We start from the raw sequence: 27,802 nt of genomic DNA, 5'->3' as shown, positions 1-27,802 counted from the left end.
ATGTCCACTACTGAAAATCGAGTCTGAGGACTGAGAGTAGGAAACCAAACAGAGCTACGTGGAAAGCAAATGGACAGACCGTGGCAGTCAGTGAGCGGATGGGGGCTGGGGATCAGTCAGTGGACCCCCCACGGGGGACTCAGCATCTGGGAGCACAAAGAATGGCTCTGATGGCGATTTGTGCTGACCAGAGAGATGAGGATGGCACACACAGAAGGAGGAGGATGAGTTTGGTTTTCTGCAAGGTTTACAGTCTGTCCAGAGAAAACTGTCTTACAGATCTCTGTAGACACTGGTAAACTTGGGAGAGAAGTTTGAGCTGAAGATCTAAATTGGGAGGACTTCAGCATCAGTAGTATTAAAACTGAGGTTAGAACAAGAAAAGTTAGACTCTACAGCCTGACAGGAGAAAGAGGCTAGTGAGTGGAACCAGAAAGTGTTGACTTAAAGAATATGAGAAAGAGATCCAAGAAGGGTGTGTGGGCAGCATCAAATGGTTGGAGATTAAGTATGGCGCCACTGTCCATGAGCTCAGGGCCTTTTTGGTTAATTAGAGATAGAAATCACAAAGGGTCGGTAGCAACCAAAGGACGCTTGTATCAGGGCTTATGCTTGAGCACAGGGGAGACAGTACCTAGACAGGTAAGTGTTCCCACATGGGCTCTCTGAAAGGAGTTACACACTGTTTTATGTCATATACTGTGTTTATAAGCAGGTGCACAATTGCCTCTTACACACACCCCAGGATTTCCTCTTACCTCTTATCTGTTTCCTGCTCCTGGCATGGTTTGCACCTGGCATGGTGACCTGCTCATGCCTTGAGTTCAGCTGCATTCAGCTCACAAGAGGTAGTGCTCACCACTGCTTCCCTGGGAAGGCTATGGTGTGCCCCAGCTGGCCATTCTGGGCATTCATGGTTTCAAGGAAAGTATTAACAGACTGGGAGGGTGGGTTGGAGGTTGTGACATAGCTATCTAGTAGCCACAGTCCCAGCCTTTTTGGTACTGGGAACCTGTTTCATGGAAGACAATGTTTCTGCACAGTGGGGAGGGGATAGTGTGCAACTCAGAAGTTCACAATAGGGTTCCTGCTCCTATGAAAACCAAGTGCTAGAGCTGGGGATTTGGCTCAGTGGTTTTGGCCTCTGCTGCGCATACACAAGGACCTGAGTTCGATCCCCGGTACCAAAAAAACCCCAACAAAAAACCCCCTAGTCCTGGCCCTGACCTGACAGGACGCAGCATGCAGGCAGAGATGGGAGCTGTGGGAGCAGCTGTAAACATGGATGAAGCTTTACCTGCTGGCTGCTCACCTGCCATGCACCCCTGCCATGCACTCCTGGCCTGGAGAATATGAAACTTTTGTGGGGGAATCACAGCCTCCCTATTCTGTCTCAACAAGAAATAAAAAGAAGCACTGGATTTTTAAAACCAGGGTAATGAAAAGAAATCATATATATGATACATATATTCTTGCTATATATTCATAGGGAATTCATCATAGGGAATTTGTACCTGTACATGATTTAGCTTGATTCTTATTTTTTCCCAATCCCCTTCCCTCTCTTCAACTCCTCTTCCTCTCCTTATTTACAAAAGCGTTGTTTCCATTTTTTCCTTCTTTTCTCATTTTTTTCCTTTCCCTTCTTTCCTTTCAATCCGCCCCCCTTGTTCCCCTGCCCATTTGAACATTTTCTTCCTATTTCACAATACGTATTGTTTCTCTGGTTTGAGAAGCTGAAAGTGTACATGAGTCCAAAATGTGTTATAGATATTGTGAGGCACTGATTTGACAATAGTGAGTCTTCCCTGAGAACAGTTTGAAATAAGAAATGGAGGTAGAAAGGAGACTGAGGAAGTTAGAAAAGAAAATCAAGGCGAGGACATTGTGAATCTTCCAGGAACATGGACAGGGGACACGAGACTAATGGGAACTTCAGTGTAGATCAGGGTTTGTCTTTAAATGGGGGCTGGTGCTGATTCTAGGCCTCTCTTCATGTGTTTGTTTGCTATGCAGGACTCAGTTTGGTCAACTGTTCAAATACATGACTGTTTTTATTGGGTTAACTTGTAATTAATTTTTGAGGGTTCTTATACATTTTGGAAACCAGTCCTTTGTCAGATGTATGTTGTACAAATATTCTCTTCTGTAGCTAGGGTTTTGCTTAACTATGTCTTTTGAGAATAAAAGTTTTATTTTTTAATTTAAGTCCAATTCATTAATTATTTTTAAAATGTTTTGTTTTCAGCCTCTGCTCACATTTTCATCAACCAATGAATATACAACCTTGCTTCCTGAGTTTTTCTTTAAAGACAGCTTTGTATGATGCACATTACTGATACATTAACACTGAACAGCAGGAGAACTGTCCATGCCTGGGTGGAGCACACCTCACACACGTATTTCCTCTGTAAGGTTCATAGCAGCCTTCTTGGACCCACAGACACTAGATAACCGCCCGGGCTGATCTTAGGACCATTCTGAACATAAAATCACCAGTAAAGAGCACAAATGTGTAAAAGATATTGCATTAAATAGACCTCAAAAACAACACTGTCTATAGCATAAGGACTATGAGGTGTGATTATAAAATACAGTGGCTGTATAAAATGTTTGTTAAACTGTATTATAACGAAAGACACACTGCCATTGATCCTACCTCAAAATACCCCCTGCACTTCAAACACTTATCCTGAGCTTCATTTTCTTCACCTTATTGAAATAAAAATGCTCATATATAAACAGGTGAAAAGGCAATTCAGAGTATAGACTAGGTTGTCAGGCGACTGCTTCCTTACTTGACAAGGTTAACCTTGGAGGATGAATTTAATTTGTCTTCTTCAGATGTCTTTATATTTTACACATTTCCTACGCCATCCTTGTTTATGGCCTTGTTTATGCAAAGCTTATGTCTTGCTGAGATTGTCTCCTAAAATTAATACTAATCAGTTGTTGGGCAAAAGAATGTTCAGAATGTTAGAGTTAAACTTTTGTTCACATTTCACTATACAAAATAACAGAAAGCATCATTAAATCCAGAGCACAAGAATGTTGTTATTATTCAGCAGTAAAGAATTTTCAAAGGATTTCATTACTTTGTATTGTATCATGTATCTTTTCTTTTGTTGCTGGGAAAAATTATAGAGATATTCATTCTTTTAAATTCAAAATTTCAAATCATAGTTGCAAGAGAAAACAGCAAAGCTGAAAATCATCATTTTATCACAACGAAGCATGTATTTCTCATAAATTCTTTAAAAACCTCTGAAATTCTTATTTCCTTTTCTTGAACAATTTCATAATGTCACTAGGTCACAGTGACCACAAGTTATATATAGCACAGTGATTTTTTTATTAGATAACTTTAAATATCCTGCAACTTCAGCTCTTCATATTTTGTCATTTTCTCATTATGAATATTAGCGACTTAAAGATAAAAATAAGAAAAATTTTTTTTATCATTTTGGTGTGCTTATATTTACAATAGTCAAATTTTTTTTTGACTGTAATTGATAAAAGTCCAATTCAAACCAGCTAAGTAAAAAGTGAGAATTCCTGGAAGAAGAATAGGGCTGCTGTGGGACTGATGGGATTTCCGTGGGCAGCACAAACAGCAGGTGTCTCGGGGAGAGAGTCTTCCAGCGTGGCCTGCTGGGGACCCTCCACCCTCTTTCACCGGCCCAGCTCTTCCGGCTTCACTGTCTCCCAGGAAACCCAGGATCGCAGCCTTCCCGGTCCACACCACCAGCAGAGAATAGCTTCCTGCACTGCTGTAGAGGACTCGGCCTGGCTCAGTCCCTTTCCCTGGGGAGATGAGGCACCTGACTGCCAGGCAAGGCCACGATCCCTCCCTGTGGACCAGGGTGGGGCGCTGTGCTGTAGTTAACACTCCCAGCACCAACGCTTGGAAGGAAGGGGAGGACAATTTCCCCAGGACAGTGGTAGCTGTTAGCAGGTGGAGGTGGGACACGGGACGGTATCCTGAGCTGACACAGGTGATGGGTGGCACTAGATGTGGACGTACTAGCGCTGAGGCAGACTCAGAGGCCACCTCTTCCTAACACATCTGAAGGCCTAGTGGGGTTGACCTAGAATCCATTTACAGGAGGATCTCGGAGCCTCCCCTGAGGGAATGTCACCACACGGAGTGTGCCTTCCAGACAAGGAGCTGCGAGGAAGGCAGAGTGAGGATTTTGGGTGGAGCAGTCTCTCTCATCACCTGGGCCCTAGGGAGGAAGAGGTACAGTAAATTCAAGTCAGTGCCAAGGTCTATTTCTCCAGGGTTTCTGTGGACCCTGAAGTCTAAGAGTTGGTGGCACTCATGGCAACAGCTTCTGGGGACCCGAGACTGCACACGATGTGGGAGCAGTTGACACAAAGCTGTGACTGTCGGGAGGCCTGGTCCATCAGGAGCCATCTTCGAAAATTGGTGGCCACAGCCCAAGGGTGCAGCCTTCTGGGTATGGTAATGACTCTGTTCTCCTGCTGGCCTGCCCCGGAAACATATTAAAGCTAAAAATAGTATCCATTTACTCACGCATTCACTAATGCATTAAACAAATGTTGATCTAAGGTGTGCCAGACACCAGGATGGTAGTGAAGGTACTGAAATGAATAGGACACATCCCCTGAAGGGAGCCCAGCATAAGGACACAAGGCTACTAAGCAGTGGCATTGGGCCTAGAAAAAACCTGGGCATGGGATACGGTACAGAAAAGAGGACATGGAATGGGTGTCAGAGGTTTCTTTCCTAAAAGGCAACAAGTAATGTGTATATTCACAGGCACAGGAGGGACAATCAAAACTTACAGTGAATGTTTAAAGTTTTAAAATGTATTATAGTAAAAGACGCATCTCCATGAATCCTCCTCAAAGTCCTTCCCTCGCATCAAACACACTCATCCCACCATCCTTGTCACTTTCTGCAGCAGCTCTGGAGTCCTCGTTCCTGAATGTCTTCAGTTGCGTTGTTGTGGCTGGATCAGTGTCCTGAATCCATTCCAAACATTTCCCTTTCACGGCCATTTTGACTTCAGGGTAGAGCCACAAGTCACCTGGTGTCAGACCCAGGGAATAAGGTGGGCAAGGACACAGCATCACGATTGTATGAGCCTGCTCTTCTGTTGGATGGTGCTTGGCAGTGGCAGTAACTGAGGAAAGAGCCTCAGGAAAGAGGATTACCGAACTGCGTCAGAAAGTGGCAAGAACAATGGGATAAGTATGTTAGAGGAAGCGGGGAGGATTCTGTGGGCGGTTCATGGTAATGCGTCTTTAACAGTAATAATTTTTAAAATTTAAATATTCACTGTGTATTTCAGTCACATTTCATGCAGGGCAAGAAAGAGTGGCAGAGGAAGGCACACTGAGGGTCCAAACGGGACAGAGGCGGGGCTGGGGAAAGTGCACTGTGGTAGGTGTTGCCAGGCTTGTCAGGGATTTTGTGGCCTGCGTTGGGGAGGTTGGACATGATCTCGGGGGGCACAAGAAGTCACTTAAACTTCTAAGTCTGAATGGGACACTGACGTGATATTATTTTAGATGGGCCTAAAGGACCCTAGTTAGCAAGACAGACTCCATATTGCTGCTTGACCCACCTGCCTGCCCTTTAGATGAACTCAGAAGGAGGAAGCTTAGAAACCTCCTCCCCTTAGAGAGTCTCTTAGAAACAACAATTAATCAACTATTGTTTTACAAATGTTCTAACGGCAGGACGTTCCACTTCTGTACCTTTTGCTTGCTTTGCTAGTTCTATCCCATAGGGGGGCCTAGAAACTGCTGGCCTCAAAGGTGTATAAAACATGTTTGTCTACCCCCAGTCGGGGCTCGAGTCCGATGCTCGGTAATAAACTCCTGTGTGGATTTAATATCGGTCTCTGGTTGGTTCTTTCTCACTGGGTGCAACAGGTCACGCTAGCTGGACTGCGGTTGAGGGTCGGAGACAGTGAAGGGAAGGCCAGGGAGTTCACCTATTATGCAGAAGCTTTGGAGGTGGTTCCACCTAGCAAGGGTGAGTGCTTAGACTAAGACACCGTGAAAATGACAGGGACAGAAAGGAGTCAGGAATGAAGGCGGAATGAGGAGATCTGGGGCCTGACTGGATGTGGACCCTGGGGAAGGAGGGATTTTGGCACAGTGCTTGTGTTAGGGTAAGCTCGGCCACACTGTGGTCACAACAAACCCTGAACTCTCTCGACTTTACACAAAGCTTTTGTTCTTACTAATACAGTGCAGGCTCCTCCATGTTTGTAGCTATGGCGCAAATTCATGGCCACTGTAGGAAACCAGAATATGTCACCCTCAAAGATGCCTGTTTGACATAAACGTTTTTTGAGCAGAAAAGCTCTTGGCTTTGTTTCTGTTTTTCTAAAAGAATACAAGTGTGCAAAGGTGTCCCCTCCTGTCTTTACGGGAAGGACCGACATTATCCCTGGCGACAGCTCCCACCTGCCTAGCAATGGCCCCAGAGGAGCCTCCAAGCAAGCTTTGCTCTGCTTGTTCACCCCATCAGTTCTCTGCCCACGGTGTCTCCTCTGACGGCTGAAACAGCACTTTTTGTCTTATCATGCGTGTGTGAAAATGTATTATTCTTCAGTGAAGACACTGTGTAAGGGAGAGCACCAGCCCTGGGTTCGAGTTTCTCCTGTGCGGCAGGCCCTGCACGCCTTAATGGACTTGTGTGTTCTTCTCTGCCTAGTCTGACTTTTGCTACCGGGCTCTGTCCCAGGAATGAACTTATGAGAGTAAGGGAAGCTATGTTTCTACCCTCACAGCCAACTGAGGGAGGGGGAATTGTGATAAGAGCATCTCTCAATGGGCTAGATGTGGAAGTGATATTTATTCCTCGATTTCCTTTTCATTATCCAGGCCTACACACGTGGCCCCAACCTAGCTGCCAGCGAGATGAAAATGTTACGAACCATGTGGCCATCTGGTGCTAGTATAACAGTGGGTTAGCAGCATGACTGCGAGACAGACCGCCTGGGTTTGACGCTTGGGTCCTGTACTTCCTAGATCTGGAGTTCTGAGTCGTCCCTACTCATTGTCTTCTTAGGAGAGCTAAGTAGGCTCTTGTGAGTAAAATACTTTGTGTCTGGACACGGTAGGCACTCAGTATTTTAAGATGATTCCAGGACCTTGTTCTCAATGGCTGGACGAACAGAGGAAGGGGAAGTTGCGGGATCGGAGTTTAGGAAGGAGCGGAAGTGAACATGGACACATGTTGAATGGGGCAGACGGTCAGTGGAGGCCACAGAAAGGGACCAGAGCTCCCGAGAGAGACAGGGCTGGGGCATCCAGAGTCATCGGCAAGACAGAACCCTGGAGGACCCCAACATTTAAACATGAGAGCAGAAAGAAAAGCCCACACAGGTCTAACCAAATCAGTAGGAAGAGGTCAAAAAGAGCTGCGCGGGGGGGGGATTGAGAGAGTATTAATCATTTTATAATGAGTAACAACTCATCTCTCTCTCTCTCTCTCTCTCTCTATATATATATATATATACATATATATATATACTTTTTTTGGTACTGGGGATTGAACTCTGGTCCTTGCGCTTGCGAGGCAGGCAGCAGAACCACTGAGCTAAATCCCCTGCCCAACCAAGCCAGATTTTTGATGTGCTAACTCAGTGGTTCCACTGCCTGTCTCACAAGCGCAAGGACCCGAGTTCGATCCCTGGTACCAAAAATAAATAAATAAATAAATCCCCGGCCCTCATCTATATTTAATTTTGCATTTACCTCAAAGTTAATAAGAGTCTCTACATTAACTTTTAGTTAAATTAGGTCATGAGGCTTAAAATAAATGACTATAAATAGTTAAAGAAGAAATATGAGTCTCACACAAGTGAATACAGAAGAATAGGTATAGCTAGAAGCTGCACTGACAGACTTACAATCATTTTTGCCAGCATTTGAGTGAGGAGAACAACATTTCCCTTACCACAAGAAAGCTCTTCCTGTTCCTATAAGGCCAGTGTAAAAGGTGCAAATCAAGAGACATACAAAATAAGGAAGTAGTTTGTGTGTTAATTCAATCATTTCACTGCTCTGCAGAAGTAATTTTATGAATATATAATAGGTGTAAAGATAGGCAAGAGTGAAATATTTGTATTAGAGAAAATATGCATATATATATAGAGAGAGAAAATATGCAGAGAGAGAGAGAGAGAGAGAGCTCTCAGGACCTCCCACATGCTAGACGAGCTCTCTACCACTAAAGTGCACTCCCCAGCCCCCAAAAAGAATATTTCTGAAAACCTATGATATAGTTTTGGAAGCTTAACTTCCAACTGGAAAGGGGCACATTAGGACAAGCTGTTTCGCGGGTGTTATTATGAGAAGTTTGATGTCATTTCAAGTCATTATTATTTTTATTCTTAAATTTTAAAATTTCAACCACCAAAACTTCGGTATACTGCCACCAAGTGGTAGGAGGGTCTGTAAAGTAAGAGACATCCAAAGAGAACATCATAGTTTTTCTGCATTTTATTCTTCTTGAACTTATGTATTCTCTGAAATTGCATTTTATTCCACTTAAGCCCCTCTGTCTCTCTGTCCATGTCACACACACACACACACACACACACACACACACATTATTGGCCCCTGTGGGCGCCTGTACCTACCTCCCTTCTGCTCATGGGGACATCTCTCGCAGGGCATGCCCTCCGCACAGTGCCATCTTCCCGGAAGCCCCTACCTGAGGACTTCCTCTGGTGTCCTTGGAAGGCAGGCTGCAAGTTCCCAGGCCGCGATGGCCCGGAGCAGCCTCGAGTCCCTCCCTGTGTGGCCTGGGTGGTAAATGCCCAGTGCCCTGGCCACGGCAGGGCCGGTCCTGCAGCATCTGCATCTGCTCTCTCAGCAGCCCACTCATCTGTGTGAAGTTTTTCTTCTTTCTTTGCTTCCTTTCTTCATCACATGCCCCAGGATCACCTCCCAGATGAAGTCCCTCAACCGAAAACCCTTGACTTTGCAGAAGAAGGGAGAATTTACAGGAGAGCCTGTTGCCTGAAGAGAAAGTCTGGCTTCACCTGGAATCTGGGAAGTCTGCTCCAGGCCTGCCACTGTGCTGTCTGACAGGAGGCTCTGTGCTGGCCTGCGGCTTTGGTCACACCCAGTCAGAGTGACCTAGGGGAGTGGCCACACACACAGAGTCCCCGGGAGGGGCAGCTGCTCCACAAAGACCAACTCTGTGACTCACAGGCCCCCTGCCCTGGCCAGCAGCCCAAGGCCTGGCCTGTCACACTGCAGCCCTGGCAGCGCTTTCCCTGCTCCACCTGTGGGCTTCCCGCCACTGTCCTGGGAGTCCCAGCTCTGCTCCTTCCCCTGGGGCGAGCCAGGCTTCTGCGCTCCACTGCTTTTCATGTGCTCTGTGCCTCTTGGTGAACCAACCGTGGAGCCGGAGGATCCTCCCACTGGGGTGTGGAGAGCCCCAGAACGCAGGGTCTTAATGAACTCCGCGGTGACTTTCATTCGTCAGGGAAGGGGGTCCTCTGCTTTCAGACGGAATCTGTATTGTAGGGGTCTGAGAGTGCTCTCAATAAGCACTCATTAGGCCTCTCTTGCTCGGCTTTATCGAAATCATTCAGTAAAAAACCCACTGAATTTAATGGAGAGCAAGTAAAGTCATTAAAAACCAGTTCATTTAATTTTATCGAATTGTTTTAAAGAGAAAATGCTCTATGTTACATTATGCTAATTGTATGATCACAGGTGAATCATGCAATTTCTCTGTGTTGGAGTCTGATTTTTTCTAAAATTAAAATAATACCTTTTTTGTGGATGCTAATTAAGAATCCAGGTCAAGATACAGGCTGCATGAGGCATGTTACTGAAATTCATCTCCAATTATGCGGCACAATGCACACCCCACAGGTAATAGAAAGGCAGTGACGGGATTCTAAGACCCTCAGACGAATCGCACTGTATTCATAAATGTTACTGGTCAGACTGATGAGTGGGTAACATTTCTTACCTCAGCTTTCCTTTATCTAAGAAGCCAATTTCATCTTGTGCAGTTTTTTTTTCCAGTACTGGGAATCAAACTCAGGACCTCGTACTTGCCAGGGAGGCGCAGCACTGCTGAGCGACATCCCCGGCCCTCTGTGCAGATTTATAAACTGAAGGCATTATCACAGTCTTAGACAAATCACCACTCTCTACTACATTCCAGTAGTAACAATTCCATGTAAATATTGATCTTGGCTGTCTGCAGATTTTTAAACTATAAAATCAAACATCAAGCCACCATATATATATATTACTGTATTTCTTATACATTAAGTATGTGGAATAAATTGATCCCAATGTTTTCATGTATAGACTACCACCAGCAGTTTCTAGCAAAAAGAAAATAGTGTGTGTGTGTGTGTGTGTGTGTGTGTGTTGCAAAGGAAAGCACAAAAGGAAGAGGGATTCAAGGAAGCAAAGTCACTGCCCCACTGCCCGTCCTCGGTCTGCTCTTCCTCTTTCCCTCCAAGCCTTCAGCCTAATCCGCCTGAGTCCAGAAACTGTTTCCATGGATACAGGACGCCTTGCTTAGAGGAGGGAAGGGAAGGCCTAGCCGTCTCCACCGGGCAGATGCAGCCTTGGGAAGCGGAATCAGTCTGGAGCTGGGCCTGGGTGCAGGCCGGGGTGATGCGGGGAGCGCTTGGCCGGGCTGGGGTGCGGGCCCCAGGTGATGCACATGCGCAGTGGGCCCAGGGTCCCCAAACCCTTCCTGCTCCTGCACTTAGCAGAAGCAAGCTTCACCTCCTATTACGGCCCCGGGCACCCATGTGGGGCCTGGGCTCCCTGTGGAGCCTGGAGAAGCCGAGGCAGGAGGGTGCAGGCCTGCGTGGGCAGAGTCGTCCTTGTGCCTCTCACGGTGCGATCCCCGGGCCTCTGCTGCCCTGCCGGGGTCTGACCGCAGCGCTGGCGCCGTACTTCAGAAATTCTTTGGTGTTTTTCCTTACAAACCTCCCTTCCAACCCCAAGTTGGTGCCTGGCAAACTTTAGCGAAGCTTAAAAGTGAAGGATAAACTTTCTTCCATATTCTCTTTAGAACAAAAACGGGAGGGAAAAATACCCGGCGTGGATCCGCTCACAGGGCCAAGTCGATAGTCGACCCTTTTAGCGATGGCTTCGGGGTTAGAGCTCCCTGTTTGTGGGCTTCATTCGTTTTCGAGGGCTGTCCTAACAAAATACCAAAGATGGAGACGGTAAAGGACAGAAGAGTATTTTCAGTTCTGGAGGCTGGTGGTTGGAGATCGCTCCTCGGCCTGCAGGTGGGGAGCTGCCCTCCCCCTGCACCGTCTCCCCTCTGCCCGCTGTCACCTGTGTCCCAACCTCCTGGTCCTACAGGGCGCATCATACGGACTGGGGTCCCCTAACAGCCCCCCGTGAAAGTGACCTCCTATCTCCAAGTAAACCCATTCTCAGTGACCAAAGCTCAGGGCTTCCATATGGGAGTGAGGGCACACAATTCAACCTATAGCGGGGGCCACTTATGGACATTTCAGATTTAAAAGAAAAAAGATTCCCTGGGTCTGCACTTGTGATGTGAAGCAGAGGAATCCAGCCAGGCATCTCATTATGGAGTGAAAATTAATCATGGCAGTGGGCTGAGAGCCACTGCGCGCTCCGTATAGCCTTTAGCAAACAGCGTCAGATAAAAGTGTAAGGGAAAAACATCTGAACTGATGAAACCACGTCACAGAAGTAAATTTCAAGTTAAACCTTCACTCTCTGGATTATTGCTTAGTTTGTGGGTTGCTGTCCTGGTTTGCCTGCATTTTTCTTAGTAAAACTTGCTAAAGAAGCCTAGTCAGGGAGCCTGTGGAATTGACAGCATTTAGTTTTCTTTTTGCTTTTAGTCTCACTGGCACAAACCTTTAAAATGAAATAGCGCCTGTAAAATTAGCTGCTCTCAAGCTCTGCGCGATATAAGTTCAGACTTAGCCTCTGACTTGCCTCCACGTTGGCTCTGCAATCTCTGACAGGAATGAGGCCCAGCCTGGCGCACCGTGAAGAGCAGTAGGGAATTCACTGCACCCCAACTGGAAAGTTCTCTGGTTCATTGTATTCCACCCCCGCAAAAACTGTCATTACTGACCTAGTATTTAAGAACATATCAGTTTCCTTTCAAAATGATCTTACTGGTTTAGATTTGGCAACAGTCACATTTTATAATTCATTCCACTTCCTCTTTCGTCCTGCAGGAAATCATCATGAACTGCATCACTCACTACAGATAAAAGGAATGCTTAGCCTAAAACGTTATATTCAGAGACCTCTCCCGACCCCACTCCGATCTTCAGACTCAGATGGGGAAGGCTTTGCCTGGGTTGAGGTGCGGCGGTGGCTGCCTTGATTCTGTCTTTAATGCACCTCCCTCCAGTGAGGGAGAGATGTCTGACAGGATCTCTTCAGCACAAAGCAATGCGAGCTGAGTGCGGGAATCAAGGACAAAGTGCAAAAGGAGCTCTTGGAGAGACCGTCACCCAGGCAAGGGGTGGGGCGACGCCGAGGGGTTTCATACAAGCAGGACCTTTACGGCAGGGAGCAGTGGAATAGGCTTTCCACCGGCAGACAGGCAGAGAGAGCATCCGAGTGGAAGGAAAGCGAGGCAGCAGGACCTGGCGGGCAGGGGCGGGCTGAGTCCAGATCAAGGGGGTGGAACCGTGTGTGGGGAGACAGAGGAACACAGTGGAGGGTGAGCTGGAGAGGGGGCTTGAGCCGCCCCTGGGCTGTCCTTTCTTGAGCGGCCTCATACCTCTGAGGAATTGGGGGTTCCCTGGTCTATACCTCTGAGGAGTTTGGGGGTCCCTGGTCTATACCTCTGAGGAGTTGGGGGTTCCCTGGTCTATACCTCTGAGGAGTTGGGGGTCCCTGGTCTATACCTCTGAGGAGTTGAGGGTCCTTCTGCAGATACCAAGGAGCAGACCAAGGCTCACAGTTTACAACTGGATCTGACCAGCGTCCTGTCTAAGACAGACAGCTCTGATGGCACTGTGAAGGAGCAGCATTTGAGGGATGAGGAGGAAAGCCAGTGGCAGGCATATTGGGGGTACAGGGACCCAGGGGAGGTGTGAAGGGTGACAGTGGCACTAGGAGCTGGGAAGGCCTCATTTCCGGGCCAGCGCATGCTCACTGTGCATGGATCGTGTGAGATGTGTTCCATCCCTGAGACCCTACGAAGTGGCCTTCTGCGACCACACAAGAACCCTGCCCCCCCAGCTTTAAGCACATATGCAAACTCCTCTGCCATACTGAGAAAGTGAGGTCACCTCTCCTACCCCACACTGGTGTGGGAGGGGGATAAGACCTACTGAACACAAACCTAATTCCATTGTTTACCTATGGACACACAGTAATGTTTATTAGGGTAGCTTTCTCTAATAGTTTTCGTTGATTCAAGGCTTACTCTTGGGCTTTGTTGGACAAAGAGGTTTAGTTTTGGCTCACTGAATAAGAATTTGATAGAAAATCCAGAATATGGCCAAGGAAAACAGGGGAAGAAAACAGGATAAAAGAGGACATGGTATAGAAGATACTGAATCGCTGGATTATAAGAGAAGATACTAAATTGCTGAATAAATTCTTATGTTTCCTAAGGCCAAAGCAATTTAGTATAGGGATAATGGAAGAAATAAACTGTGTCGGAAGCAAGTAAGTGGTCAGACATACGGAGACCGCTGCTGATGGCAAGGTGGAAACAGCATGCAGCTGGAGAGCAAGCATTTTGCAGCAGTTATAGGACAGAAATCCCGCACACCTTGCCTCTCACCAGAAAGTGCATTGGTATTTAGATGTATTGTATTGATCAAACACTTATATGCCTTTATATCTGCACCATTAAACCTCATAACAATCCCATGAAGTTATATTATATCCATTTTACTGATGGGCAACACAGAAAGGTACTTGTCACAGTCCCACAGCTGTTATGTGGCCAAACTAAGGACCCAAACCCAGGCAGCCTGACCCGTAGTCGACGCTGTGCAGCCCTTCCAAGTCTGAAGGGGAAGAAAGCAAGGCTCTCTGAATTGCATTTAGTACAGCAGCCTCTCCTTTTACACTCACTTCCCTTCAGTGAAATTCCTCCTCCTCTTCTTCCTTTTTTTAGTGGCATGGGTTGGTCTAGGAGAACTTCAGTAGGACTTTGCGAAGGATTTGTGCACACTGAGGCAGTAAACTAAAAGCCACAGGGAAATGTGGACTGAAAGCACTCATAGGGTTCACCATTGTCTGTTTCCTGCCTGTGTGGCTGACCGTGAACTCATTTAGTGTGGCTGTTAGGTACCCGGGGATGTAAAGATAAGTTAGCTATGGTTTCTGCCTTCAAGAAACTCATCGTGTGCATGTGGTTGTGGGGAGAACTATACAAAATGATTTCTTAAAGCAGGCTAAGTGCTAGGATGGTATATATAAGACGTCACAAGAGCACGGGTGTTTGACATCTAGATCACAACGCATCAGGGAAAGCGTCCAAGCAGAGGTGTTACTTGTGTTGTGTTTTGAAGGATGAATAGAATTTAGGAATACAAGGAATGGAAGAATGCCATTATAGAAGACAATTTGAAAAGCAAAGCAACAAGGAAAGAAACATACAGCACACTGAAGGAAGCACAACCTGTTCATTAGGACTGCGGTATCCAGTACACATCAGCAAGCAGCAGGTGCATTAAAGACCTGGAGGCCAGACTTGGAGTTCTGCAAGACAAATCACAGAGCTGGACACCTCTTTTGAAAGCTGCTGGAGGGTTGAAGCTTTCAGGAGGGGGAAGCATGTGATTATATTTCTCTTGAAAAAATATTTCATACATGTGAAGGATAGAATGGAAGACAAAACGGATGAAATACATAGGCAAATTGTTAAGCTATTGCAATAATCCTGACAGTTGTAGAATCTTAAACTGAGGTAGTAGGAGTGGAAATGGATGAGAGGAGAAGAGGGGAAGTGTATTTAGGATGCAGCCTACAGAAATGAAGTGAACAACACATTGTGCGTGTTCAGGTGTGAGGGGAGGGAGGAAGTGGTCTTCTGGAGAAGTAAGGACCACATCCTGGTTTGGGGAAGATCTGCATCAGAATGGCATTAATGACGGGATTTGTAGTTTTTGCCTCTATAAATTTGGACTTAGAGGATGTGGGGTGGCAAATGCGAGTCGGTATTCTTTCAGGTTTTCTAGTTCATCCTGCATTGTAACCAAGATTGGGAACAATTATGGCTCCTGTGTGCAGAGAAGCCTGAGGGATATTCATGTGTCAGTCAAGCCTGGAAGAGATGTTTGCTTAGAGGAGAGGAAGGAGGGCAGGAAGTTGACCCTTAAGCCTGTACTTGGCTACTGATGGAGTGAGGGTGGAGCTGGGAAAATGAAGTTATTGCTGGAAAATGAAGTTATGGTTTGAGAGTTTGTCTTGGAAGAACATATGGACTGAGGAGGAAGATGGCGGAGCCCTGAGGGATGCTAGCATTTAGGGAGAGCTGAGGAAGAGCACGTTTGGGACCCTGACAATCTTCAGAAAAGGTAGGAAGAGATGACTGTTGTCATAGAAACCGAGAGAGGCAGGAATTTCCATAGAGCGCAGTGGCCAACTATAGCAAAGCTTATAAAAACGCAGATAAGCCAGGAGCAGACAGGCACTCACTGGTCTGTGGGAAGTGGGCTGAGCATCTTTGAGGGTCAGCGGAGTGAAAGGAAGCCAAGGGACCCAGACTGAGAAAGAAAGAGGATGTGGGAAATTAGAAGCTTCACAGGTAGACCGCAATGTGGGGAAAATTGGCAGTAAAGGGAAGATGAGAGAAAATAAGGAGAACCAGGAAAATATTTTTTTTTTCCTATTTTACACATAGAAGCTAGTTGGGGGGAAGAAATTGGTAAAAAAAGAGATGAAAGATACAGGAGAGAGCGAATAACCTACAGATGTGATTCTTCTAGGCCAGACCAAATGAACCGATAAATATTTATATCAGATGATGATATGCACTGTAGAAACAGAGGTCCGGAGTAGGAGCAGTAGAGAAAGGAATGCAGTGCTGAGCAGCACCTAATGCGATATTGGCACATTTTGCATCAAAGATCAGTCGCTGGTTTGCCATCTTCCTCGTCCCAGGTTCCTTTGCTTTCAGCAGGCATGAACCAGCCTCAGAACCTTGGGACGGGATGTTGGAGGCAGGAAGTTATCTACAGTGTCTCCTCCCTCCACATCTTCCCCTGCAGTTTCTCCACTGGGCACCAGTGGTGCATGGCCAAAGACCTGGGAAGTTTGTAAACTAAAAGAAAAAAAAATGTTGCTTCCAAAATATAAAAACTACAGAACTAAAAACATTCTCTTAATTTCACTATCAAATTTAGTATTCATAAATCTGTCTTTGAGACCTAAAAATAATTGGTTCTTCCCACTTTTAAAAATTTGTGATAGGCATGGTGATTTGCCAGAATTCATGTCAGCACTGAAATAATTTCCTCATAGCAAAAGAATTTTAAAACAAAAGATTTTCCAATTACAGCCATGCTGTCACGACCCATGCCAGTGTCGATATCTTTGTGATGTCATTTTTAAGTCATACCTGTTCTAATGCAGGAATCTTGAAACTTCTCTGGCTCTGCTTTATCATAAATATAAAAATTGCCAGAGTCCACACATATGTGGGGGTTCTGATGATGTGGGCTTCTACGGGAAAACTTGGGCCTGCTTATAATTTTATCATTTATTCCATGATCTGTACAGCTCTGTTATGTACCTACAACAGTAAGGTAAAGATGAGTCTCTTCTCATGCTGAAATAACCACTTATGTGTTGAGATTTGACCTGGAGATTTCTTCTTCCTCTTCCCTTTGAAGTAGGAATCTCCTGGCAGATGATGGCTGGGAGAGTCTTGGAGAAGTTAGACGCTCTGGATACGCGGGCGAAGATTCTCCTGGACAGACGAGCAAAGGTCTGTAAAACAAGGACTGAAATGCAATTTCATCATCACAATACTAACATTTCAAATGCAAGTGAGTTTGCTTTCTGGTGAAAGGTGTATTAATCTGAAGTTGTAATTTATAAAGAGCAAATAAAATTTAGTTGGAAGAGTCATTCATCTAACTGAATAATAAAAATAATTAAATAGAAAAATAACCAATAGGTAACTGTTGTTTATGTTATGTGTTAAACCTGCCTAAAATAAAAATAAAACTGTACTGTCAAGTCCTAAAAGTGACTACTTCTACAATTCTTGCCAATGTGTTAAACAAAGACAAAGCTATTCAGTTAAGAGAATGAGAATATCCACCATGCTTACTGAATTAGGAATAATTAAAATTTATAGGAGTGATTGAAGTACATTTAAAAAGTCAAGACTTGGAGTTCAAGAAAAATATTAACAAAGACTATAGTTCTCAAAACCCAGACTTATGGTATATATGAACAATTGAATTTTGGCTCACTGGAAATATTTTCTTAAATTATATGCTGCATGATCATCTTTTAAAACTTTTTAATAAGTATAAATGTAAAACTTGCTTTTGGAAATAAGTTAAACAATACATAGAGATATGTTAAAAAGTTGTATGTAAAGAAAATTAAATAAATAAAAATTAATAGTCTTTGGCCCTTTCCCTGTAACGGTTCTCTGTGAGGGAAAACAAATTTTAACAGGTGTTTACCCATCCACATATTCTTTTGTGCTATTACAAAGATATATACCCCCGGTGGGGGTGGGGACATTATCGCACATGTAAATTTACATAATTCATAATGTAAATATACCTAAGTGTAGGAAGGTAGATTTGTATCCATTTCCTTTTTAATGGAAAAAGAGAGATAACACCTAAGTCACTTTGGTAATTGCTTTTGGAATTGTTTTACACTTTAAACAAAAATAATTGTAGACTCACAGGAAGTTGCAAATACCGTGCAAGGAATCCCATGCGCCTCTCCACCAGGTTCCCCCCGCAATGGTGACCTCTTGGTGACGCAGCACAGTATTAAAACCAGAACATGGACACTGAAATACTGCTGTCAACCGAATTTCAGGTTTCATTCCATTTTCACCAGTGTTTAGCCTTTGTCCCTTGGTGTATGTGTGCCTGTGAGTGTCTCACTGTGTGAAACCCCATCCCACGTCCACAGCTCTTCCGTGTTACTTCTGGGCGTTCACACCCACACACCCGTCCCATTGCCGTCTGTCTCAGTGGCCCCTGCCAGTTTGTTTTCCCTCTGTATAATTTTGTAATGTTGAGAAGTTTCTGCAGATAAAATCATTCAGCATGTCAAATTTGGAGACTGACTTTTTCACCAAGTGTAATGGACCTTGAAGTTCACCCAGGTTTTTCCATGCATCTCCTGCACTCAGCAAGATCCAGGGCACAGGTTTGGTTTGAGCGCTCCCAACTCTGTGGCTTCCCCATCCCTGAACCCCAGCTAGACGCTGCACCCAGAGGTGCGCTGGTCCTCAGAGGCCCCCTTCCTGTCTCCCTGCTTCAGGGTTCCAGCCTGCTCCCGCTCCTTCCTGTGCCTGGAGACAGCTGTTTTCATATATTTTGATTTTCTGGTTGTTTACAGCAGGAGTTAATTCCTGTAGAACTGAATGCTTCTTGGGCAGAAGCAGAAGTTCCCATTTCCTTTGACTTTGTTTTCAAATTTTTATCTCTTTTTTCTTCTGTGCTATACCTTGAGATAAAGTTTTAGAGAAGCATTCAGCTCTTTAACTCACATTTTAGCTATTCCTCTTTCTTCTTCAGCCCACTTGTTTAAATATTTTAACAAAGTCCTCTTCTAATTGCTTCTTCTCACCTCCTTCTCCTCTTCCTCTGCCTCTGAACCCAGGGCCTTTGCACTGAGCTACATCCCCAGGCCTTTGTCTGGTATTTTAAGGCAGGGTCTCACTAAGTTGCTAAATTTCCCAGGCTGGGTCATTCTCCTGCCTCAGCCTCCCAGAGCACTGGGATTGTATGAATGTGCCAACACACCTGGCTTTCTGCCTCTATTTCTGGCTCATTCAACTAAAAGTTTGTGTGACTCACCAAGTGTGGGGAGGAAGGGAGTGGGTTGGAGAGAGAGATTCCTGCCATGGTTCTAGTAACTCTATGTATCAATGTATTTGCTAAATACTGTGAATGGTGTTTTGTTCAATTCTGAATTTTACAATTAGTAGGGAGCCTGTGATCATCTATTCCAACATCTCCTTCCTGAGAGGGGAAAAGAATTCCTCAGGTCACACAGCAAGGGCATAAGAAAGTTCCTGCATAAACACCTAACTTTCAATCTGTAATATTTTTCCATTATTGCCTGGCACAATAATTCTGTGTGTGTGTGTGTGTGTGTATGTGTGTGTGTGTGTGTGTGTGTGAGAGAGAGAGAGACAGACAGAGTGTGTGTGTGTGTATATATGTGCATATATATATATATAAAGTGAGATTAATTTTTGTTCTTACAGGCTTTTTCCTATAGGAAAAGTAATTATTTTTTCCACTTTGCTGCAGCAAAACAGGCTTCAGAATGAGGAGAGAGGAAAGACCTTGGTTATACCCTTGACATTTGACTTTCCTTTGGAGTGTGAAGAGGCTATGGCTGCATCCACAGCTAAGACAGCACCAAGGATCACAGTAGATAAGTCGTGTGACACTAAGAAAGCAAAAAAGTAACTATCATAAGGACTTCAGACTTTCCCTTTGAAGGTTGAAAGCATAACTTTGTATTGTCTTATATTAAGTTAAAATATACTAAATATGCTAGTATACTGAATATCCCTGGCTTATACAGTACATATTATAACAGTTTACTAATACAGATGGTGATTACAATTCTAAATTTTTAAAGAAAGACCTTTCATGAATTCAATTATATTGTTCTAAATTAATATTAGGATTTCCCCCCCCTGTAGTAAGGATTGAACCCAGGACTTTTACACTGAGCAACATCCCTAAGCTTCTAAAAAAATTTTTAAAAATTTCGGACAAGGTCTCCTAAGTTGTAAGTTTCCCAGGCTGGGTTCAAACTTTCAATCCTCTTGCCTCAACCTCCCAGAGTGCTGCGATTAGAGGTGTGTGCCTCCATGTCTGGTCCAGGATTTATTTCAAGTAACTAAGGTGGGGAACGTACACACAGTTGTGTGTTTGTAAGACATATATGCAGAGGATATGTGTATCCCATTATGTAACAATGTAATATATGGACAGTGACCCATTGGATACATGTTAAAGGAAATGAGCCATGATTTATGGGGGATTTTCCAGAATGATACTGTTGCTACTGCTTTCCTGACAGATATGATCATTTCCTAAATAGTTTATAGGCATCCCCGACTCTGTGTTAGCAACACTGTAGCCCATCAGTAGCTGACTAATGTTCCTTTACAGTCAAGATTGGCTGGCTGGAAGTTTGAGGCCAGAGGCAAAGTCAGTCTGAAATGTAGAGACAAAATGGTACTTGTTTCAGAGATTCAGAGAACAAGTTTGGTTTGATCCTTGTCCAGAGAACCAAAACCACCACCAGTGACAGTCCCGTTCCTGGGACAAGATCCCCGACACCCACAACCTAAAGGAGGGGGGTCTCAGTGCTGTCCATCTGGCTGCAGGGCAGGAGCAGCTTGGCAGGGTGGCCTGGGTGGAAGGAACCTGCTCACCTAATGGCAGCCGGGGAGCAGAGAGAGGGGAGGCCAGGCTAGAGGTGGTCGCTGGGGCAGGACCTGGAAGTCACCAATCTGGTGGCCTATTGACAAAATGACATCAGCCCTGTGGTCACCTCAATCTCCTCTGAATACCCTGCATTAGTCACTTCAGGCCGGTGTGACCAGCGCCACAAACTGCACAGAAATTTTTTTCTTGTAGTTCTGAGTGCTGGACCACCCAAGATCGACTCTGGCAGGTCCCGCGTCTGAGGAAGGCATCCTGGCTCTCGGTCTTCTTGTGGGAGAGAGGAAGGGAGGAGGCAGGGACAGAGAGAGGGGAGGAGGGAAAGGGGGGAAGAGAGAGTAGAGTGAGGGAGAAGCAGAAGAAGAAGCAGTGGAAGAGGAGGAGAAGAAGAGGAAAAGGAAGAGAGGAGAGAGAGGAGAGAAAGCCATCTTAGAAGAGCACTAAGCCCATTCCTGGAGCTCCGTTGATTGCATGCTGAAGGCGATTCCACTGAGTGCTTGGAAAGATACGAGGAAGACCTCTGTCTTCTCAGAGAACATGTAAGCAATTGTGAATCCAGTGTTGGGAGACTGGCAGATGCTAAGGGCCATTCTGCGGAGGTTTCAGGTGGAAACAAGAAGCACTTTGTTGACACTGGAGATGACTCAAGTTCTTGTCATCTGAAGTGGCCAAGGACTTATGTGCACACATAGAACTCGGGGGCAAGGGAGATGGATACTTTAGTAACGGATTTTTCAGCAAAGTGTCGAAGGAGTAACTTGGTTCTCTTGACATTTGCAGTTAAATGTGAGAGGAGAGAATGAAGATGGAATTGTTTGGCAGAAAGGAACCATAATGTAAAGATTTGGAAGTTTTTCAGGCTGCCTTCGTTATGGAATATGAGCGAGCATGTTCGGAACAGACCTCGAAGTGTGTGGTGGGCGGACCGCTTGATAAGGAGATGGGCATGGTGTGAATTGAAGACGTAAAGAGATACTGAAACAGAACAAGAATGGTTTGCGCCAGGAATAAATATGCACTTGTACTAACAAAACCTGTGGGCTGGGGCTAAAGGAGATGGAGAAACTGGGAAAAAATTAAGGAAGCTGTTGGATTTCTTGGACCCTTTAGGAACAGACCCAGAGCTATTGTAGATGCTGAGCTGCAAACATGAGCTACTCTTCGGACGGGAAGAGGGCACCTAGAGTGAGGCACCCACCACCTGGGATGGGCGTTCAGGGCCGCCTGCCTCCCAGCTTGTGCCTCAGAGCTCCTCCAGCTTTTGCCAGTTACCCCGCTCCCATGCTGCTCCTGAATTTTCAGGTGTGGTTTTGAGCCATCTTGGAGGCACTGGGCTTTGGGATTCTCTGTAAATCCCCCCTGAGCTGTATGGAAGAGGCACCCCTGCCCCCTCACACTCAAGAAAAAGCTACAGCAGACCCCAGTAAGTTAATGGTTTACAATTCTGATACTTTATTTTTTTCCCTGAATAATAATTTATCTGCTATTTGGATGCATAGAGGAATGTCCAGCCCCAACTATTGGTGAGTCTTTGTAGAATATGGAATATTTATTGCTCATTTTTATACAGCTGTAAAGTAAAAGTCACCTGGTTGCCAATTCTAAGGTGATGGGATAAGTGCCACTCAAGAGACGAGTATATTAACAAAAAGAGCTGCCTTGGTTTGGATAAGAGTCCCTCAAAGGCCCACGTGTCAAAGGCTTTGTTCTCAGCCCAAAGTGCTACTGTAAGGTGGTGATACCTTTAAGAGGTGGGGTGTAGGTCTTGGGGGTGTGGTCTCAAAGGGAGGGAAAGGAGGTTGCCCTTCCTTTCTTCCTCTCTTTGCTTCCCAGCCACCAAGAAGTGAGCACCTTCCCTCGTTGCATGCTCCCCCACGGTGTACTGTGTCACCGCAGGCCATGGACCAACATTTCCACAATTATGAGCCAAAATAAACCTTTTCTGCCTTCAAGTTGATTTAGCTCAGGTATTTGTTACAGTAACAGAAAGGTGATTAACACAGAATCCAGTACTATGTAGAATAAATATTAACTCCACTATGACTAAATGGAATACATTTTAAGAATAATGAAAAAAATCCTCATTGTAATTATTGCACATGCATTATGTGCTGGTCACTGGTCTAGGTGCTTAGAATCCAACAATAACAAACACTCCACCCTCGGAGTTCACATTCCAGGATAAGGCAGGGAGACAGGAAACAAAGTAAATACACAAATGAGTACATAATATAAACGCACTAGCATAAAGTTCTATAAAGAAAAACATAGGAAACTAAGATTACTATTTTTGATGGGTAGGGGAGAAAAGATCTTTCCAAGGAGACAGAAAACTGAGCAGACTGAAGAAATAAAGGAGTAAATCATGTCAACACCTGGGGGCAGAATATTACAGGCAGGGGAAGAGCGAGTGCTGAGGTCCTTATGGAGCATTTGAGCTTCTTCCAAACAGCTAGAAAATTCACTGTGCCCCCACAGAGATAAGGAGAGAAGGGGGTGCAGAGGGGTCTGGGGAGGGATCAGTGAAAGTTCCTCTTCAAATCCCAATGAGAAGGGGGAGGATTCTTTCTAGCAGTGAGATTTTTAAATTTTATTCAAGTCTGCTAAAAGGTAGTTGAAAAGAAATGACAATCCCAATTCATAAGTGTCACTGTAGCTGCACTGACAATAGAATACTAAAGACCAAAGTGACCACAGGAAGAAGGCTAGAGAGGTGCAGAAGTAGTTCAGAGGAAAGGGAGGAGTAAAAGTAACCAGGAAAGAAAGGGTAACATTTGGATACATTTCAAAGAAAAGACCCAGTGAGATTTGCTGATAGATGGCAAATGAGAAAAAGAGAAATCAAAGATGTCTTCAAACTTTGTAGTCTAAGCCTCTGACTGAATGAAGATGGAAAAGTCTGGATGAGGAACAGACTGGAAAGTGGATGATAACAGGAACCTGTCTTTAATGTGCTCGGTTTGAGACACCTGAACACATCTAAGGCCAGGATCGTGCAGGCAGTAGGTATGTAAATTTCTGGAGCTCAGGAAAGAGCTTGGGGTCTGGCTGCCAATCCAGGAACATTAGTCAGCCTGCAGATAATATTTAAGGCTGGGGTTGGATGATAGCCGTGAAGGGCAAGTGAAGTCTGAGGACTGAGTCTCGGTTGCTCCAGCAGTTAGAGATCAGAATATCATTAGTTATATAATGTCAGCAGCTGTCTTACAGACCATCAATAGCTGGCTGTATTAGTCAGGGATTTCCAGAGAGGCAGAACCACTGGCAGGGAGAGGGAATTCATAGGGGAGTTGGTTCACGATTCATGTGACTTTGGAAGCGGAGAAATCCCTGACAGGGTGGAGCTTGGGATGCTGCTATCAGGGTTCAGAACTAGAGGAGCTGATAGTGTAGCCCTAAACCCAAGGCCAGAGTCCCAAGGGCCCAGTGGGCTGCTGGTGTAAGTCCTAGGTCCAAAGGCCAGAGAGCCTGGGGTTCTGAAGTCCAAGGACAGGAAGAGTGTACCCTGCCCTACTGGTGAGACGGTGCTCACCCACATCGGGGGTGGGTCCCCCCACCCAGCCCACTGACACACAGGCTGGTCTCTATTGGAAACACTCTGCAGACACATCAGAAAGACTCCTGCACCGGCTTCTCAGTAATTCCTAAGTCCATCAAGCTGACACCTAAAGAGTTTAAAGGAGGGAAGCTCTGTTCGTAATGCATCAGGGCTGCGGTCCTATCTGATGTGCAATTCTGGGACCTGACTGGCCCCCTGCCTCTGTTTCCTAGCACTTTGGTTCATGTCTGGCAACGACCCCAATTTCTCACTGAACTCATTCCAGCATGTTTTTCTGAAAGGGAGAGTCATATTGTTTGTGAATAATAGTGTCCTCCTGTGCCCGTAAGCCCATCACAACAGTTTCTTTCAATTCTACTTCAAATAGACATCACTAACATTTTCAGCTTCTACTCAGTCTGTTTTGATCTCTTACACTTTATATCATAGTACTATTAGCAGCACATATTAATACAACAGCCAAATCTGTAGAGCTGAAACTTTATATTTCTTCAAGCTTCTTTCATAGATTTGTTTTATAAATTATTTTAATCAAGAATAATTTTTATTTCCATGTTTATTTCCTCCAGGTTTATCTGCCTCCAATGTGAACCTGAGCCTATAAAAAGTGATTTTGAAAAGTCCAATTTGAGACTCCATGTTGTTCCATCAAATATACAAAATCAAGAAAGTAAGTCAATAGGCAGTGCTTTGTGTAACATATTTACTTCTCCTTTGACTTATTAATGTTGCTCTAAATGTTTATTTTATTATTACTATGTATCTTAAAATTCCTGGTGTCTACTGGAAGCAGTTGCATGAACAATTAAAGAAGAATTTACCAAGGAGAAGGGAGGTTAAATATCACAGCAGACACTTTATACAATCACAAGATGTACTTTTATAAATGTATTTTCATGTTTATGGAGGTCATTTTTCTCTCTTCCAAAAGGAAAATATGTTTCCTTTCAGCTCAGCTGAGTTTCCTTGTCATTGTTAAATAAAAACCAAGTTTGGACGGCTTGCTTCCTAGAAGCCTCCTCTGGGGATTAGAAATTGAGGGACCGGGGCCAGGGATTTAGCTCAGTGGTTCCACCGCCTGCCTCGAAAGCTAAGGACCCGAGTTCGATCCCCGGTACCAAAAAGAAATTGGAGGGACCGGAGAGTTAGGAAGAGCACTGTGGGCCTCCCAGGATTCCAGTGCCCTCACGGCCCTCGTTTGTGCTCTGAGCTGCTCAGCCGCTCACCCACAGCGGTCTCCAGCCCCTCTGGCCCAGGCTTCTGGTCTCCACTCTGCCCCATATTGCCTCATTTCGGAGTCACGCTTCATAATCTGATTTCTCAAGAGATCCGTGCACACCCTGTCTATTGCCTCAATGTTGTTTCAACTTCTCCTGCTCCGATCTGCTCTCCTGCCCCACCCTGAGTCCAGCTCCCGGTGACCTCGGAGTTGCTCCATCGATGGAACATTTTTCTGTTCCCATTTCCTTCCACCTCTCAAGACTAGAGCAGTTGGTTGATCCTCCTTCCTTCTTAAAACTCTCCTCTTCGGGCTTTTGGGGCCCCCGTCTGTGCTCCTGTTATATCACTTCTCATTTCCCTCAATTTTTCTGCTCCATTCTTCAAATACTGTATTTGCTCTGCGCTAACCCTGAGCCTCGGTCTGTACGCTCTCTCCTCGGTGATCACATCCAGTCTTGCGGTTTAAAATGTCCGAGATGCTATAAATGTTCCCATCCTATCTGCAGTCAAGCCAGATGCCTTTATTTTTATTTATTTATTTATTTATTTATTTATTTATTTATTTGGTACCGGGGATTGAACTCTGGTCCTTGCGCTTGCACAGCAGGCGACGAAACCACTGAGCTAAATCCCTCGCCCAAATATTATTGCATCATTATGCTATTTCTTTTTTTTTTTTTTTTTGGTGCCAGGGATCAAACTCAGATTCTTCCGCTTGCGCAGCAGGCGGAGAAACCGCTGAGCCAAATCCCCAGCCCCAGATGCCTTTATGACAGTGACTCCTCCCGCTGTCCTCTGCAGTCCGGAGCAGTGACTAACTCCTGAGCCCCACCTCCTCCCCGCTTCACTGCGAGTCGGAGCCCTGCCTGCTAGGTGGCACCTGCCCGAGACTCACAGGCCGCCTTCCACGCCCTCCCTTCAGCCCAGAGCTGGTCATCAGCTCATCCTGAATCAATGTTTTCACCACTTTGACTGTCACCACCCTAACCCGAATCGTCACCAGCTTTTATTTAAGAGATGGTTAAAGATGGTTTTTCTTCTTTCATTCTTTCTGGTCAAACCATTTTAAACTAGGAAATAACATACATATAGAAAAGTGCATGAGGCATAAAAACGCCTCCTTGTTTGTTTTCAGATACCACTTTTTAAATTTTATCTACACTGAGCTCCAGAAAATTGTGAGCTCCTGGAACACATACTGCCTTTGTGTGTGTGTGTGTGTGTGTGTGTGTGTGTGTGTGTAGCACTGGGCATTGCACCCAGGACCTCATGCACACCAGGCAAGTTTTCTTTGCCATTGCTCCTCGATCCCCAACCCAGAGGCATAAAAGTGTATAGCATAATAACCATTATAAAAACCCCACACCTGTACACAAGGATGCAAGTCAGAGGAAAAAATATTTCCAACATCACAACCATTTCCAAATCACTTTTCCCTTTTTTGTCCCTAAATGTTAGCACTATCCTGGCTTCTGTGGCTTTCTTATTTACATAGTTCTCTCTAAAGAATACAGCGTGCCTGTTTTTCTCTGCTTTTTAAAGAACTTCATATAAATATAATTGTGCTTCATGTATTCATTTGTATTTGCTTTTACTCCACATTGTGAAAAATTCATTCATGTTGTGTGGAGATGTAGTTCTTTTATTTTGTGTGTAAAATATTCCATTGCATGAATCTATCACAATTTATTCTCTCCACAATTGGAATTTGAGGGTTTTAGCGTTTCAACCATTATGATGCTGAAAACAACACTCATGTTTACACATCCTTCCTTGAGTGTGAAGGGTCCCTCAAAGGCTTGTACCCAGGGTGTTATTACTAGGTACTCTTATCTTCAACTATGATAGGAAACAGCAAACTTTCCAAAGTGTTTGTACCACTTTACACTCCCACCAGATTTGTGGGAGTTGTTCTGCTTCTTTTTAAACAGTTGGAATTGCCACTTTTTAAAATTTTGCTAATCTACTGGGTTATGTATCATGGTATACAATTGCAGTTTAATTTACCTTTCTATGCTTACTAGTGAGGCAGAGAACTCTTCATGGGACTATTGATCAATTACCTATAAATTCACTGATTTATATTTATTATATACACCTTTATTGAATATAAATATATTAAATGTAAAATATACTCTTGGAAATCATCCAAGTTTTAGTTCTTTAGAATTCAACTTTTGTCCTTTTCTCACTGATGGTCTATATGTTATGAATATTTTTTCTTTTTCAACAGGTTTTCTTTCCACTCTTTGTGGAGTCTTTGATGAACAGAAATTTTTCACTTTAACAAATTCAAACCTTTCCCTGAGTAACACTCTGTGTACCATATTCAAGAAATCATTCCATACTTTGTGATCATAAAGACATTCTCTTATTTGTCTACTAGAAGATTTGGAAATGAATTTAGAGTGAGGTA

The 27,802-nt window shown here is 44.6% G+C and overlaps 1 protein-coding gene across 1 annotated transcript; it reads left to right on the top strand.

The window, feature by feature from the left end:
- The first annotated feature begins 16,836 nt into the window (after window positions 1–16,836).
- On the top strand, window positions 16,837–26,204 carry LOC101717939 (uncharacterized protein C1orf141). The gene is made up of 4 exons (XM_087212773.1): window positions 16,837–16,924; window positions 19,455–19,612; window positions 24,735–24,835; window positions 26,188–26,204. The coding sequence occupies exons 1-4, from the start codon at window positions 16,847–16,849 to the stop codon at window positions 26,202–26,204; spliced, it is 354 nt and encodes a 117-aa protein (XP_087068899.1). The 5' UTR covers window positions 16,837–16,846.
- The last annotated feature ends 1,598 nt before the right edge of the window (window positions 26,205–27,802 follow it).

The sequence above is a fragment of the Heterocephalus glaber genome, unplaced genomic scaffold (assembly GCF_053883595.1).
Source record: "Heterocephalus glaber isolate CG9 unplaced genomic scaffold, H.glaber_assembly_v1.0 deba00001442, whole genome shotgun sequence".
NCBI classification, from domain to species: domain Eukaryota; kingdom Metazoa; phylum Chordata; class Mammalia; order Rodentia; family Bathyergidae; genus Heterocephalus; species Heterocephalus glaber.
The sequence above is the reverse complement of the archived record's forward strand: the minus strand, read 5'-3'. Positions and strand labels throughout refer to the sequence as shown.

Bases quoted from the DNA above. Each gene is read 5' to 3' on its own strand.
- LOC101717939 (XM_087212773.1), top strand. From the start codon at position 16,847: ATGATGGCTGGGAGAGTCTTGGAGAAGTTAGACGCTCTGGATACGCGG. The intron at 16,925-19,454 runs GTCTGTAAAACA...ACTTTGCTGCAG, and splicing joins TCCTGGACAGACGAGCAAAG to CAAAACAGGCTTCAGAATGA. The intron at 19,613-24,734 runs GTAACTATCATA...TATTTCCTCCAG, and splicing joins GACACTAAGAAAGCAAAAAA to GTTTATCTGCCTCCAATGTG.